The sequence below is a fragment of the Colletotrichum scovillei genome (assembly GCF_011075155.1).
Source record: "Colletotrichum scovillei strain TJNH1 chromosome Unknown Contig00002, whole genome shotgun sequence".
Lineage (NCBI taxonomy): Eukaryota > Fungi > Ascomycota > Sordariomycetes > Glomerellales > Glomerellaceae > Colletotrichum > Colletotrichum scovillei.
In genome coordinates, this window is record NW_023336260.1 from 572,357 (window position 1) to 586,019 (window position 13,663).

The window sequence follows — 13,663 nt, forward strand, 5'->3', positions numbered from 1 at the left end:
CTGACGTACTAGGTAGAGGGAATGTTTCGGAGGACGCTCCGGTTCGAAGCATCGTGTTAATTAGGTTCGCAAGTTGCGGCTCCATACGCTACCTTTCTGGATATGTTGTAGATGATTTGAAGCGTCGTCGTTGTCTACTGTACCATCGCCCAGCTGATGTAAATCTGGGGTGAGTAGCCTGGTCCATACTAGGTTCCGCAAGCCCGGAGACGGCGGCGGGTGGACCCGAACTCTGACCGCGACTAGTGGAGCTGTGATCATGTCCGGTCCGGCTCACCTGGCGAGGACAGCACTAAACCACTTATGCAAAAGGCCTCACGTTCACGGTTCAACTTTTGGAAGAGACTGGCTGGATCAGAGCACTGGATATGATGGATATGGTCTTGGTCTTCGTCTATTGTCATCTAATCTTCGTCTACTCTTCGTTTATACTTTTCTACGTATAGTTTGCTGTTCCTGTCTTTACTTTGACTTCTCACTCCAAGTCTTCTAGCCTCCTCTGTTTGGCCTTTCGTTTCTAAGTCTTTTTCTTCTAGTCAGCTTCTCCGTCTGTGTCGAATGCGCCAATAATATCCAGCTGCAAGCCGTGCTCTCTGCACGCTTCCTTGATCTCACGTGAAACTCCAGCGTCGCCCTCGGGCACCACAAAGGTCTTCCAGGCCTTGGCGACGACGTCCTTGGTCTGGATCGTGTAGAGAAGGAGATCCGTCACCTCCTCGTCGGAACCCATCTCGTTGAAGAACTCCAAAACCTCCATCTCTGGTGGGAGACCGACCGAGTGCATGCGCGGCTTCTTAGACGTCTTGCCGAAGAGCTGGTAATCCCAATTCATCTTCATACTCTTGAGCGCCTCGAATTCTCTCATCCTCAGCGGTTTGCGACAGCCGAGCGTTGGCGAGTCAATGGTGAACGTCTTGAGTGAGTGGGCCTGGGAGTTGAGGGCGAGAACGTAGTCGGCAAAGTTGTCGGAGCTCTCCTCCAGCTCGGGCTTCGGCTCTGCCGTCTGTGTCATGACAAACTCTTCCAGGCCCTCTGGGAATTCGAGGAGGTCTGAGAGTCCGTCATCGTTAATGTCGCATTCGAGAAGGTGTAACTTCTTCAGGCCCGTCTCGTGGGGGCGCTCCATGAAGTCGAATCCTTTCTCGTCGAGTTTGGCTCGTTTGATGACCAGGGTCTCCAGCGTGGGGTGAGCGAAGATGTGAATGTTTTCTCGCAGGTCCCAGTAGGCGTCACCGGCGCACTGATAGAATAGTGTACACTCCTTGAGGTACGCCAAATCGAACGGCCCGTTGAAAAGGGTGCCGATGCCGTGTAAGAGGACGTGAGGAACAGCAATGTCGAGTTTCTCCAAATTTGACATGACGGAAAGTGTGCGCGAAAGAGTGTCGGACCGCGTGGGGTCATAATGAGAGTTGTGAACGGGTGCGTCGAGAGCCAGGCGCGAAAGCTCCTCGTTAGGATAAATCAATTTTACCTCATTAATGGCCGAACCACGCCGCGGTCGCCGGCCCAGCGATTCGCTGAAAGTGAGATGAAGCTCCGGGCTCTGAAAGTGAACGCTCTTGTACAAGACGGCATCGGCCAACCTATGGTAGCGCTTGTTCAAGCGCGACACATTGCAGAGGTCCTTGTGGCAGAGGCGATTCAGCGTCTCGATGAGGAGCTCCTCGGGCAAGGCGGCGAGCTTGTCGCGTTTGACGTCGTCGCCGTTGACGTCGCCATCGGGGAAGAGCAGCATACTCGTCGACCTCACGAGTATGCCTTCAGGCCCGGCCTTGATGGGGTGATGGCCTTATCTTCCGTATCGTGGAGACCCTCAGCTGACGGGGGACCTTGCGGGAACAGCGGGGCGGGTTTAAATCGTATGAGCTGTTGAGCAGGGACGGTAGAAAGAAAGGAAGTAAAGTGAACGATTCACTTCAAGAAGAAAACTCTCCCCAAGAAACCAAAAATCGAAGAAGAATTGCTGCAAGCAACAAGGTGCTCTAAACGGTTCACCTCAAGCAGCGTCGGATTGAAAGAATGCGTGGAATGTTTGAAATGCGGAAGTTGCATTTCAGCTGCGTCCATCGTAAGGTGGCCACTGTAACGCACGGCCACTGTGGCTGGGATGCATGTGTCATCCTGTTTTCGGCTATAGTACGTACCCACGTACCTGGCCGGAAGGGTGGGTCTGGTTTCGGGGCCACCTCCGGCAAGGCCTCCACAATTAGGGCCGGCGTTAAGTCCCGACCGAATCCGTTCACCACCCCAGTATTGAAGTCAATGTGACCATTGCTGGATGAAATGAAAACCACTACGGAATAATTCGAGCCTTTCTGAACCTGTCGAACACAGTATACCATGAACTTTTCGTATCGATTTCTTCCTTGCTGGAACCCCACATCTCATGGCACTGGGTCATGTCAAGCTGCCTGTCGAAACCAAGCATGTTCATTAGACCGTATATCATTCCCACGCCATGGGTTGGCTCAATGAAGGTGCGGTCGTTGATAATATGACCGCCAACAAGGCCATGCTTCTTCTCCATCTCTTTCCACTTTTCAACATGTTTCACCAGATAGTGCTCAGGCTGAGGAGCCTGGCGACCTGGCAGAGGAGGAGTGCCCTTCAAACCAAAGTACTCGCAGATGACCGGCCATCTGTATCTCCAAGAAGAAGATTCAAAGTTGTCACCAGCATTGTACTTCTGTTTGTGTGTGACATGGGGCTGCAACGATGCGTAGATGCAAATCTTGGCGAGAATATCTTGGTTGCTTTCGTGGCTGAGATTGTTCCAACACTTTTCGTTGCCCGGAAATGGGCAATCGGCTCCTTTCCCTTCGATTTCCGCAAAGAGAGAAAGGTAAATTCCCAGCGTCTGTGCCGCGCAATAAATGTTGTTGTTTGGCACGAAGCCAACAATTGTGTCAGCTCTGACTTCGCACCAAGACCAACTCCTCCCCTCGGAAAGCCGAGACAGCGCATCAATCTGGTGGTAGTAGAAGAGTTGCGAGCCAAACGGTTCAGGGATTCGCAGTAGGGATTCGCGCAGAGGGAGATTCTTTGCGAATGGAAAGTGATCGATGAGATGGATGCCATATGCCTTGGTGCCTGTTGGCAGGACGACAAATTGCAGGCTTGGGGATAGGCGATCAATGGCAGTAACAGCCTTTTTGACGAGCTCAGTGTTGATCTCGCATTCCTTTGCCGGGTCGAGGTTCATAATGTAAGCTGGTAGGTAGTATTAGCACACGGGCTGGTGTAAATGCCGTCACTAACGCTCCATACCGCAGAAGTAGACGTGGGTAATCTTCCGGAGATTCTCTACTTTGTTCCGGATATCTGTTTCGAGAGCTTCTTGTCCCCCAGGTTTCAGGATGTTAACACCGCTGACAACGTGAAGCTTCTTAGATACAGGCCACTGAGTGATTTCGCTGCTGATTGGGCGATTGGTGAGGGCCGTCACAGAATCAAAGGTATCTTGGCTGGGATAACCTTGGAGTATAGCATTAATAATGGCCCACCCAGTGATTCCACTCGAGCCTGTATCGCCTTGTTAGAACCAGTAAGTTATTTGAGGACGGCTATACAAACCAAATACCAGGGCATGCTTCTCAGCTGTCTTCGACATAGTGGCTCCTCGAGCACGCAAATAATGAGCAGAGCGCTTGCTATAGTTAGGTTGTACGTCGGTTATCACCCCTTTAGTTGGTCAAGCATCTGTAGTTGTCTGATTCAGAATTCAACGGCGATACAGGATAGTGCGAAAGGAGAAGGACTGGTTAAAGACCAGAGATACAGTAAGCTGATAACGTTGGTTGCTCAGAAGGATTGGGTCTGACCGGCTTTTTGTTGACCGCTTACCTGCATGCCAAGGTTGCCATTTAACAAGTGCCTCTTAAAAGCTGGACCTTCAGCTTAATAGTAAGAATAGAATGGGAATCAATGCTAACTGAGGCGTTGCTTGCCCTTGCGCCGTGCCTTTAAGCATAATCTAGTCATCACCACCCAAGTGTCCGAGCAGATTTAAACACCAAAGTCAATGCAGTCGACATTGGACGGACTTAGAGTATGAAGGATAAAGTCCATCCTAGCAGAAGACTACCTGAGAATGATCCTATCATCCTCATGCAATAAAGAATTAATTGACGAAAAGATCTATGGAGGCAGTGTTGCCAGATGTGTTGCACTATTCACTATCCGCATGTCTATGCCTTCATACAAATACGAGGTGCAACAACCTGATTTTACACGGCATTGATTTATCTCAATCCGGCGAAAGATAACACATAGAAAAATCAAAATGATATTCCATATTGTTCTGCCAAGTGTGGCTATGGTAGGACGGGACCACACAGACTAGGGTCGTGACCTACGGGGGGAGGCGGCAGCGGGAACAAGCATAGTAGAGCAGCACACAGTGAAGCACGCAAAGATACTTCTACTCTTTACATTTCTACAGGGGAACCCCATTCAACCCTCCAAAGGTAAATTGACCAGTGGATAGAACGTGTAAGATAATAGATGAGGTAGTTGTACAACAACGCCAGGTAGGCGTAGCTTGAGTAACTTGGAGGCTGGCAAAAGGTCGGTCTCATGGAGCCGATAGTAAGAAAAATCCTGCGAGATCTCATTGGCTTCTGGACACCCTTCCAAGGCGCATCACCAAGGATCTGAAGGGGTAAATGGTTGCCGTCTTGTTTCGTGTTCCAATCTTCTCCTCCTTCTTCTCATCCTGACGCACAGCCGATGATCCCCGGATGAGCTACCCCGCGTGGACTCCGCACAAGCTTACAGAACCGTGAGGGGCCGAGGTCAACGCCCCACCCCAAGTTCCCCGGCCGTCTGGTGCTTAAAGGATGTATCGAGGACACTGAATCATTAGCGTCTGGAGCCGCATTGAGCTCTGGATGATACTGGAGTCTGCCATGGAGGGGATCTCATGAGGTACTTGGACTTGCCTGTTGGTACGGTGCAGGGGATGGTCTCGGCAAGATCGCGGTACCACTAGGCTTGGATGACTTCTCTCGGCTTTATAATGCCTTTCGCTAGAATTTGAAAGTTCATTTTGAGGATACCATTCGAAAGTTCAAGGGGAATAACGACCGCAAAGCCCAAGGATAATCAAGTCAACAAGCGATGGAGAGTCCCGCTTTTGCTCACCTGCCACCATGGGTAAAAGCCAAGCTCTCACCTTTGGCCATTGAGAAGATCAATGCTGTGTACGAATGGGTCGAAAATGAGTGTATCCCGAGAGAGCAGGTCTTCAAAGCCCAACTTGAGGCTCGACGCTGGACAACACCGCCATTAATACACGAACTGCGCAAAAAGGCCAAAGAACGCGGTCTTTTCAATCTCTTCCTACCCAACCACTTCAAGGAAAGTCCAGGTCTCACAAATTTGGAGTATTCATGCTGTGCCGAGATAATGGGCCGGTGCTACTGGGCAGCCCAGGTACGAAACATGTCTTTGTATTATGGCTATTGAAAAGACTGATGTGTTAACTTGCTTTAGACGATGAATTGCCACGCTCCAGAGACAGGCAATATCGAGCTTTTGGCCAAGTACTGTAACAAAGAACAGAAGAAGAAATGGCTCCAGCCACTCCTCGATGGCACTGCATCCTCCGCCTACTCCATGACCGAGCCGGACGTAGCGAGTTCAGACGCGACACAGATAGGAATCAGGATCAAGCGCGAAGGAAACTTCTACGTAATCAACGGAAGGAAGCTCTACGGAAACTGCCTCTGGAACAAGGACTTGTCGTTCTACATCCTCATGGGCTGCACCAACCCAGACAACCCAAAATGGTCCCGCCACTCCATGATCATCGTCCCTTGCGACACGCCAGGAATCAGCCAAGTTCGCAACCTGACAATCATGGGCTATGACCACGCGCCAGAGGGCCACGGAGAATACCTCTACGAGAACGTCCACGTCCCAGTAGAAAACATCATCCTCGGAGAAGGACGCGCCTTCGAGATCGCCCAAGGCCGTCTGGGTCCTGGCCGGATCCACCACTGCATGCGCTTAATCGGGCAATGCGAGAGAGCCTATGAGCTAGCCCTGATCCGCTGCAACGACGCCCGTAAGAAGCCACGTGGAAAGCTCATCGGCGAGTTCGATTCCAACATTGAGCGCGTTGCGCAGATGCGTCTCGAGCTGGATGCCGCCCGTCTTGTCGTCCTGAACGCTGCGGATACGATGGATCTTTTGGGGAACAAGGCTGGCAAGAGGGCGATTGCGCAGAGCAAGATCTTGGTGCCGATGATGGCTACGAAGATTATCGACGAGTGCATGCAAATGTATGGAGGCCAGGGACTGACGCAGCACACGCCGCTCCCTGAGATGTGGACGTATGCGCGCTTTGTGAGGATTGCGGACGGACCTGATGCGGCGCATCGGCATCAGGTTGGCAGAGAGGAGATGAAGACGGCGGATGAGGTTATCAAGAAGCATAAGGTGTACCAGGAACGTTGTAAGAAGTTTGCCGAGCAGTATGGGGAGCGGTATGTATCATTTGATTAGGGCTTTGCCACAGTGTGTTTGAATCCAGCTCTTGAGAAAATGAGAATGATAGATTTCTGAGTCTTCTCCTAATGTTCAGGCTGATAATTTACTGGTAGTAATCTCATGATGGGTTTGAAGAGCTATCGCCAACTGGATTAGCTTTCCTTTGGTCGATGACTATTGCCTCATCAACTTCATCAAACCCTCCTGCATCATATCCATGTCAAATGCTGTGCCACTCATAAATCCGACGCCTCAGCAGCCATGAACGGTTGCGATCCAATCACAAGAACCAAAGTGGGGAGAATGTGAATGCTGTAGGAAGTCAGCCGTTCTCCCGAATCAGTTATGCTTAATTTAGACAACCAACTCGACTCAGGATGTCACTACTTACTCAGCATTCAATCTGTACAAAAGACCCAGTATTATCGTCAGCTTTGGTTCTTCTGTCCAACAAAAGATCCCCGCAGCTTGGTGGCGTTTCTCGTGTGGTGTCGTGGAACCCAAGAGCTTTTCGTTGGCACAGAAGGCTGCGTAAGCTGCGCCAAGTTGGACGTGCATGCGTCTCCAGGCAGGCGAGAACAACGATCCCCTCATCGAGGGTGCATTCATGCGCTGTGATTATGTGATGCCGGAATGAAGGAGGACGCCGAACTTATCTCCGTGGTCCTTCAATAGCCTGTGTGTAATGGGTCATGACCGAAGTTATAGCTGTTCAGAAGATCATCAAGATGGATTTGCTTATTTAAGCCCGTCCTGTTCTGTGCTGTCAACTGAAGTTTCGCCTGATATCCGTCGTCTTATCTCATACAGTGCCCCTTATTAGAGCATCTAATCAGTATGGATACATTCGGGTCGTCGTTGAAGGAAGCTGTGAACGGCAGCAAGTCGGAGTTCCCTTGGAGCAAGACCAACCTCCCCAAGCAGCTGTACATCAACAACCAAGTGAGCAGAAACCTCTTCTCTAGACGAAGCCATATAATTGACAGAACTTCAGTATGTCGACTCCACAAACAGCAAGAAGCTAGAGCTCTTCAACCCCAATGACGAGTCTCCTGTAGCCAACGACATCCCTCTCGGTGGCCAAGAGGACGTCGACGCCGCCGTGGCAGCAGCAGAAGCCGCCTTTCCCAAGTGGAAAAAGACGCTTCCGACCGTGCGGCGAGACATGCTGAACAAGTTGGCCGACTTGGTCGACCAGCACGGCCAGGTCCTGGCGGACCTCAACCGCCTCACTCTAGGAGCACCCTGGGCGACCTTTGGGAGCTTGGAGATGAAGATGGCTAGTGAGAGTCTGAGGTACTTTGCGGGCTGGACGGATAAGTTTCCTGGCGAGACGTATCCTCAGGAAGATGGTGAGATTTGGCGTGTCTCCAACGTCGTTCTAACTGACGTCGATGTGATGCAGGCTTCTTGAAAATCGTCCGCAACGAGCCACTTGGCGTTTGCTGTGGAATCATTCCTTGGAACGGCCCTGTTGGAAGTATTGGCATGAAGGTATGAAATCAAACCGTATTACTCATCTCAATTAGTTTGTGCTACTAAAGACTCGTAAAGGCCGGCCCTGCGCTTGCAATGGGCAACTGCTTCATTCTGAAGCCATCAGAGAAGACGCCGCTTGCAGCGCTGGCCTTCGGCACCCTCATCGAACAGGCCGGGTTCCCACCAGGCGTATTCCAGATCATCTCTGGCGACGGAAGCACGGGTGCGCTGTTGGCCAGCCACATGAAGGTGCGCAAGGTCAGCTTCACAGGCTCGACGAACACGGGCCGCAAGATCCAGGAGATGGCGGCCAAGAGCAACATGAAGCGGGTGACGCTCGAGCTCGGCGGAAAATCGCCCGCCGTCGTGTTCAAGGATTGTAATCTCGAGAACGCAATCACCTGGTGTGCGAATGCCATCACGGCGAATACGGGGCAGGTTTGCGTCGCTGCCAGCAGGGTGTATGTCGAAGCGCCTATCTATGACGAGTTCGTCGCCGGATATAAGAAGGCGATGGAGGAGAAGCTCAAGGGTGTTGGTGACCCGGACGCTGAGGGGACTACCATCGGCCCGCTGGTTGATAAAGCTCAGTTTGAGAGGGTTCAAGGCTTCATTGAGCGTGGTCAGCGAGGGCAAGGGACGCTGTTGGTTGGTGGCGGCCGAGTTGGCGAAAAGGTAAGGACTTCTGTCCGGGATCGCTGTCCAGATGAGAAAAATCTGTTAACATCTAGCCTAGGGTTACTATGTCGAGCCTACGGTGTTCGAAGGCGTGGCGCAAGACGCCGAGATTGCTCGACAGGAAATCTTTGGGCCAGTGTCCATCATTAACAAGTTCGAAACTGAGGAGGAGATCATTGAGAAGGCCAATGATACTAACTTTGGGCTCATGGCTGGAATCTTCAGTCAAGATATCAACCGTTGCTTGAGAGTTGCCTCGGAGATTGATAGTGGCATGGTGGGTATCAACTGTATCAGCCTGATGTTCTTGACGGCGCCATTTGGTGGTACCAAGGAGAGTGGACTGGGTCGGGAGGGCGCGATCAATGCGCTAAGAACCTTCACTGAGCCCAAGACTGTCATGGTGAACTTGACTTACTGAGGGGGCCATAGTCGTACATAATAGTATATCCCGAATAGTGAGTTGATAGGTTATGCCATTACTGCTACCATGTGATCGCAGCCACACGGTGCCTAGCCCATCTTCATGTCTCATCAGCGCGTTTATGTCCCTACATGTTATGCCGGGATACGATATCCTGTGATCTAGCCATATTCCAGCGACCCATCGTCTCAGAGCTTGGATTGTCTTCCAGCAACTAACCGTGCCCCTCCATCGATCTCAATGACCACGCCGTTTCTGTCCGAAAGCATCAGCAGGAAGACCTTGAACCAGTCGGAACCGTACTTACACGTATTTCGCTGCTCGAGAACACAGAAACACGGCGACACCGGCGATGTCTTCTGGCTCACCAAGCCGGCCAAGCGGGTTGCCTCTGCTCAGCTCTTCGATTCCACCAAGGTTATTGATCAAACCTTGTGCCAGCTTCGACGGGAAAAAGCCAGGCGCAATGATGTTGGACGTGATGTTCTTCGGGCCTAGTTCGACCGCGAAATTACGTCCCAGATGCTGAGAATGATATCAGCGACACCGCAACTTACGACCATTTCATCGAGAGGTAAGAACTCACATTGGCAGCTGCTTTTGATGCCGCGTACATGATGGTACCGTGTTCACCAACGTGCGGTACATTGCCACCCGCTGTCGAGCTCACAGTGAGCACCCGGGCTGGATCGCCTTCTGACGCTGCTTTCTCGAGTAGAGGTAGGAACCTTGAGGGGCGTCAACATATCAATATCAATCACCCACATTGGCTTATGGCAAAGCGCTCACTTTTGGACCAACTCAAACACACCCCTGACATTGAGATCCAAAATCTTGACTGAGCTGCTGGGCGGGGCATCCTCAAACTTGGAACCCCAGGCTGCTCCAGCATTGCAGACCAAGATGTTCAGCCCCTTCTCGCCCACGATGTTCTTGACTTCTTCGACCAGGCGGACGATATCTTTAGAGTCGGCGACGTTTGCAGCAATCCCGATTGCCTTTCCTCGAATATTGGGGAGACGGTTGAGCTTGTCAATGGCCTGGCTGATGCCTTGCTCGCCCTCCCATTTTCTGGCGGTGATGATGACGTGAGAGCAACCTGAGAGGAGGAACGCCGTGGCCATGTGCAGACCTAACCCACGAGATCCCCCAGTGACGAGGGCAGTCTTTCCCTCGAGGGAGAACGTGGAGCTAAAGTCTTTGAGTTCCGACATGGTGGGGGATAACTCAGTAAACGAAGTGGCCCACAAGCAACAGTATTAGCAAACCGCCGTCAGAACACACGGAAAAGTGTCAGATCAAGATAGTCAGTGACCAAACGCATAGCGAAGAGCTTCCCGGGGCTATTGCCGGTCGCTTCGGTTTAATCTCCTCCCGGGGAACTCGGGCAAGTCGGGGTAGCAACATGGCGCCCGGCTCGACCCCAGGTTTCCCCAACGCTACCCCGCATAAACCCCCCTACCGAGGCGATCCCGAGGGAAGACACGGCCGTTGGTAGCCCCATCCCATAGAGCTAGGACCTGGACAGGATGACGACGGTACAACACACGCGGACCCTTGTCGGGGTTCGTAGTCAGATTTCATGATAATGCCTGACTCTCTAGACTCGTTAGGTTGAGATGCACCTTCAAGCTTCGTGAACTTCGATCTGGAGACGTACAACATCTCATTCAAGTTCTGAATTTGCCCTTCAACCCTTGGGTCTTCTGTATTCAATCTCTCTGAATTCCCATCTTCCGAGCGCATCAGAGCCGGTCAACAACAACAAAATGGTCTTCAACTCACCTTATCCGCCCCTGGATATTCCAAAGACGAATCTCCTCTCATATCTCTTCCCCAAAGGATCAACGCCATCTGATGTACCCATTTGGATCGACTGTAAAGATGACAAAATCAACCTCTCACCAAAGCAGATGCTGCAATGGGTGAAGAGACTGGGATTCGGCCTCCAAAACCTCGGTCTCAAACGCGGAGATGTGGTCATGATTTGCACACCCAATCAGATCTTCGTGCCGGTAGCATACCTTGGTATCGTATCCGTAGGCTGCGTCTTCAGCGGTGCCAACCCAGCTTACACAGTTCCTGGTACGTTTTCTCAACTGAATTGCAACCAATGTTTGACTAAAACTGTGCAGAGCTCGTGCATCAAATGACCAATACTGCGGCCAAGGTTGTACTCGTCCACCCAAATCATCTAGAGCAGGTCTTGGAAGCCGCAGAAAAGTCCAGAATACCTCGTTCTCGGGTCTTTCAGTTCTCCGAGGTTGAGAATCCGGTCAAGCACGGTGTGCCGGACTGGAGGCAGATGATTGGCACGCCAGCCCAGGCAACCTCATATCAATGGCCAGAGCTGAGCGCGGAAGAGTCAACCAGCACAGTCGCAACCATCAACTACTCATCGGGCACGACTGGTCTGCCAAAAGGCGTCTGTGTATCACACCACAATCTCATCGCCAACGTCGAGCAGACGATCTACATGAGATACGCGGAGAAGCCATACTCCTTCGAGAACCGGCCGCGGGAGAGATGGATCGGCTTCTTACCCCTCTACCACGCCTACGGCCAGCTCTACGCCGTCCTCATGGCGATGAAACTGGACGTCCCGATCTACATTATGAAAGAGTTCCGGTACGAGGACTTCCTCTTCGCCATTGGCAAGTACAAGATTACCAACCTGCAAGTCGCGCCCCCCATCCTCGTCATGCTGTCGAAGCGGCCAGAGACAGCCCGCTACGACTTGTCGAGCGTCAAGGACATGCTCTGCGGAGCGGCGCCTTTGTCGCGGGAGCTGCAGAATGATTGCCAGAGGAGGTTCTCGGTGCAGATCAACCAGGGGTGGGGCATGACGGAGGTGACTTGCGGGGGGATCATGGTGCCTGGGGGCATCAAAGACGACACTGGCAGTGTAGGAAAGCTGGTGCCAAACTGTGAGTGTAAACTGGTGGATGAGGAGGGCAAGGAGGTCGGCTTTGGTGAGCCGGGAGAGTTGTGCATGAGGGGTCCCAACATTTGCCTCGGGTACTGGCGCAACGAGGTTGCCACCAAGGAGGCGTTGGTGGATGGATGGCTCAAGACGGGTGATATCGCCGTCTGCAATGAAGATGGCTACTTCTGGATCGTGGACCGCAAGAAGGTTAGTGTCTTGTCTTCGCGTCCCTGAAGTCAGGCAACTTTCTAACAGCATTTGCAGGAGCTTATCAAGGTCAACGCCCTTCAAGTTGCGCCCGCAGAATTGGAAGCCGTCTTGCTCGAGAATGAGCACGTTGCAGACGCTGCCGTTGTGGGAATCACAATGTAAGCAACATACATAACATTGAAACGCCTGCAGCTATCAGGACACTGACATCACAACGTAGTGAGGGAAACGAGTGGCCAAGAGCCTACGTGGCTCTCCAAGACGTCTCATTAGGGAAGGTCAAGCCAGAAGATATCCAAAAATGGATCAAACCGAGGGTCGCCAAGCACAAGGCGCTCGTCGGTGGTGTCGTGTTTGTCAATGAAGTTCCCAAGCTTGCGAGCGGGAAGATCCAGAGAAAGGTGATGCGCGAGTGGTCTAAGAGAGATGCAGCGGCCCTGGAGAAGGCCGCAAAGAGTCCGAGATCGAGGTTGTGAATTGATAGTGGGGCTACACAATAACGGGTTTGATACTTGGCGCCGGAGGAGGTGATGGTTATGAATTGCAACTCTTGTATATAATTGGTCGGTCATGCAGGAAGCATCTGCAACTCATCATCAACTGTCGAATAGCATATCAAGGACAGCTCCCATGCAGGCACATATTGTTGTGAACAAAACCGTGATGAAGATCTTGACGAACTCCATGCTCAAACAAGTGTAGTCCTCCGCGCGTTGATACGAACTTGAGCAGCGTCCCTTTCGATGAGACCGGCCATTCTCGATCTGACCTACAAGAACGTCATAAAGACATGTACCTGTATGTGTAACCCCAGTTCACGCTCCGTTTTCCGGTTGAGGTCTTCCGACATACCCGCGATCGTTTCCACCTACTATTTGTTTCCCCGCAAGGCCGCATATGCCCCTCTGGCCAAGGTCGTCACTGCTACCCTCATGTAGTCTGTTATGTCAGGCTTTCGCCGGGGTCCGCTGTCATATGTGATATCCCGGAGATCACTTGTACTGTGCAACATCGTGGAGTGCGGACACTAGATCCTTCCCGGGGCGGCAATACCCTTCTATTTCATGACAAACTGCCGAAGGGTGTCCAACCAATCCCCCTTGAGCACGCATATTTGCCTCGGAGCTCATGTACAGACGACATCAGCCAAGTTGCGCTCGCGCCTACCCTTCAGCATGGTGTACAACAAGAACGGCGTATCAGGTTCGGCCAATGTTGGTCTCGATCAACACCCACTTCATCTTCAACCTTTCTATACTCCGATGAGCCCGAGTGGGTGCCATATCTTAGAGATGACCCTCATTTCTTATATGCCGGACAAACTTTTGAGTCAGTAAAGCCACTGTGCGGCTCACAAGTCTGACTCGAAGTGACTCCTGGATGCCCCGTCGATGGCACTGTAGATTCAGTCGTCTGATGTTGACGCTGCCCGCACTTGCAGTATGAAATGC

At 51.9% G+C, this 13,663-nt stretch overlaps 6 protein-coding genes across 6 annotated transcripts; 3 read left to right on the plus strand and 3 right to left on the minus strand.

Annotated features, from left to right (window-relative positions):
• Nucleotides 1–380: 380 nt before the first annotated feature.
• HER10_EVM0005764 (F-box domain-containing protein) lies at nt 381–2,038 on the minus strand. The gene has a single exon (XM_035475368.1). The coding sequence runs from the start codon at nt 1,736–1,738 to the stop codon at nt 533–535; it is 1,206 nt and encodes a 401-aa protein (XP_035337235.1). The 5' UTR covers nt 1,739–2,038; the 3' UTR covers nt 381–532.
• Nucleotides 2,039–2,296: 258 nt separating this feature from the next.
• Nucleotides 2,297–3,613, minus strand: HER10_EVM0010642 (SirQ; the record flags this gene model as incomplete). Its single annotated transcript, XM_035480095.1, has 3 exons — nt 2,297–3,213; nt 3,271–3,525; nt 3,577–3,613. 3 exons carry the CDS (start codon nt 3,611–3,613, stop codon nt 2,297–2,299), a joined length of 1,209 nt encoding a protein of 402 aa, XP_035337640.1.
• Nucleotides 3,614–4,999: 1,386 nt separating this feature from the next.
• On the plus strand, nt 5,000–6,510 carry HER10_EVM0012674 (acyl-CoA dehydrogenase family member 10; the record flags this gene model as incomplete). The annotated part of the gene is made up of 4 exons (XM_035482064.1): nt 5,000–5,012; nt 5,165–5,214; nt 5,245–5,436; nt 5,497–6,510. The coding sequence occupies 4 exons, from the start codon at nt 5,000–5,002 to the stop codon at nt 6,508–6,510; spliced, it is 1,269 nt and encodes a 422-aa protein (XP_035337807.1).
• Nucleotides 6,511–7,332: 822 nt separating this feature from the next.
• Nucleotides 7,333–9,073, plus strand: HER10_EVM0012851 (aldehyde dehydrogenase; the record flags this gene model as incomplete). The annotated part of the gene is made up of 5 exons (XM_035482231.1): nt 7,333–7,437; nt 7,490–7,847; nt 7,901–7,989; nt 8,050–8,649; nt 8,711–9,073. The coding sequence occupies 5 exons, from the start codon at nt 7,333–7,335 to the stop codon at nt 9,071–9,073; spliced, it is 1,515 nt and encodes a 504-aa protein (XP_035337825.1).
• Nucleotides 9,074–9,264: 191 nt separating this feature from the next.
• Nucleotides 9,265–10,290, minus strand: HER10_EVM0007366 (rhamnolipids biosynthesis 3-oxoacyl-(acyl-carrier-protein) reductase; the record flags this gene model as incomplete). The annotated part of the gene is made up of 5 exons (XM_035476924.1): nt 9,265–9,331; nt 9,384–9,601; nt 9,663–9,804; nt 9,866–10,175; nt 10,209–10,290. 5 exons carry the CDS (start codon nt 10,288–10,290, stop codon nt 9,265–9,267), a joined length of 819 nt encoding a protein of 272 aa, XP_035337359.1.
• Nucleotides 10,291–10,845: 555 nt separating this feature from the next.
• HER10_EVM0001190 (4-coumarate-CoA ligase 2) lies at nt 10,846–12,688 on the plus strand (the record flags this gene model as incomplete). The annotated part of the gene is made up of 4 exons (XM_035470945.1): nt 10,846–11,161; nt 11,212–12,209; nt 12,267–12,370; nt 12,433–12,688. 4 exons carry the CDS (start codon nt 10,846–10,848, stop codon nt 12,686–12,688), a joined length of 1,674 nt encoding a protein of 557 aa, XP_035336868.1.
• Nucleotides 12,689–13,663: the final 975 nt, after the last annotated feature.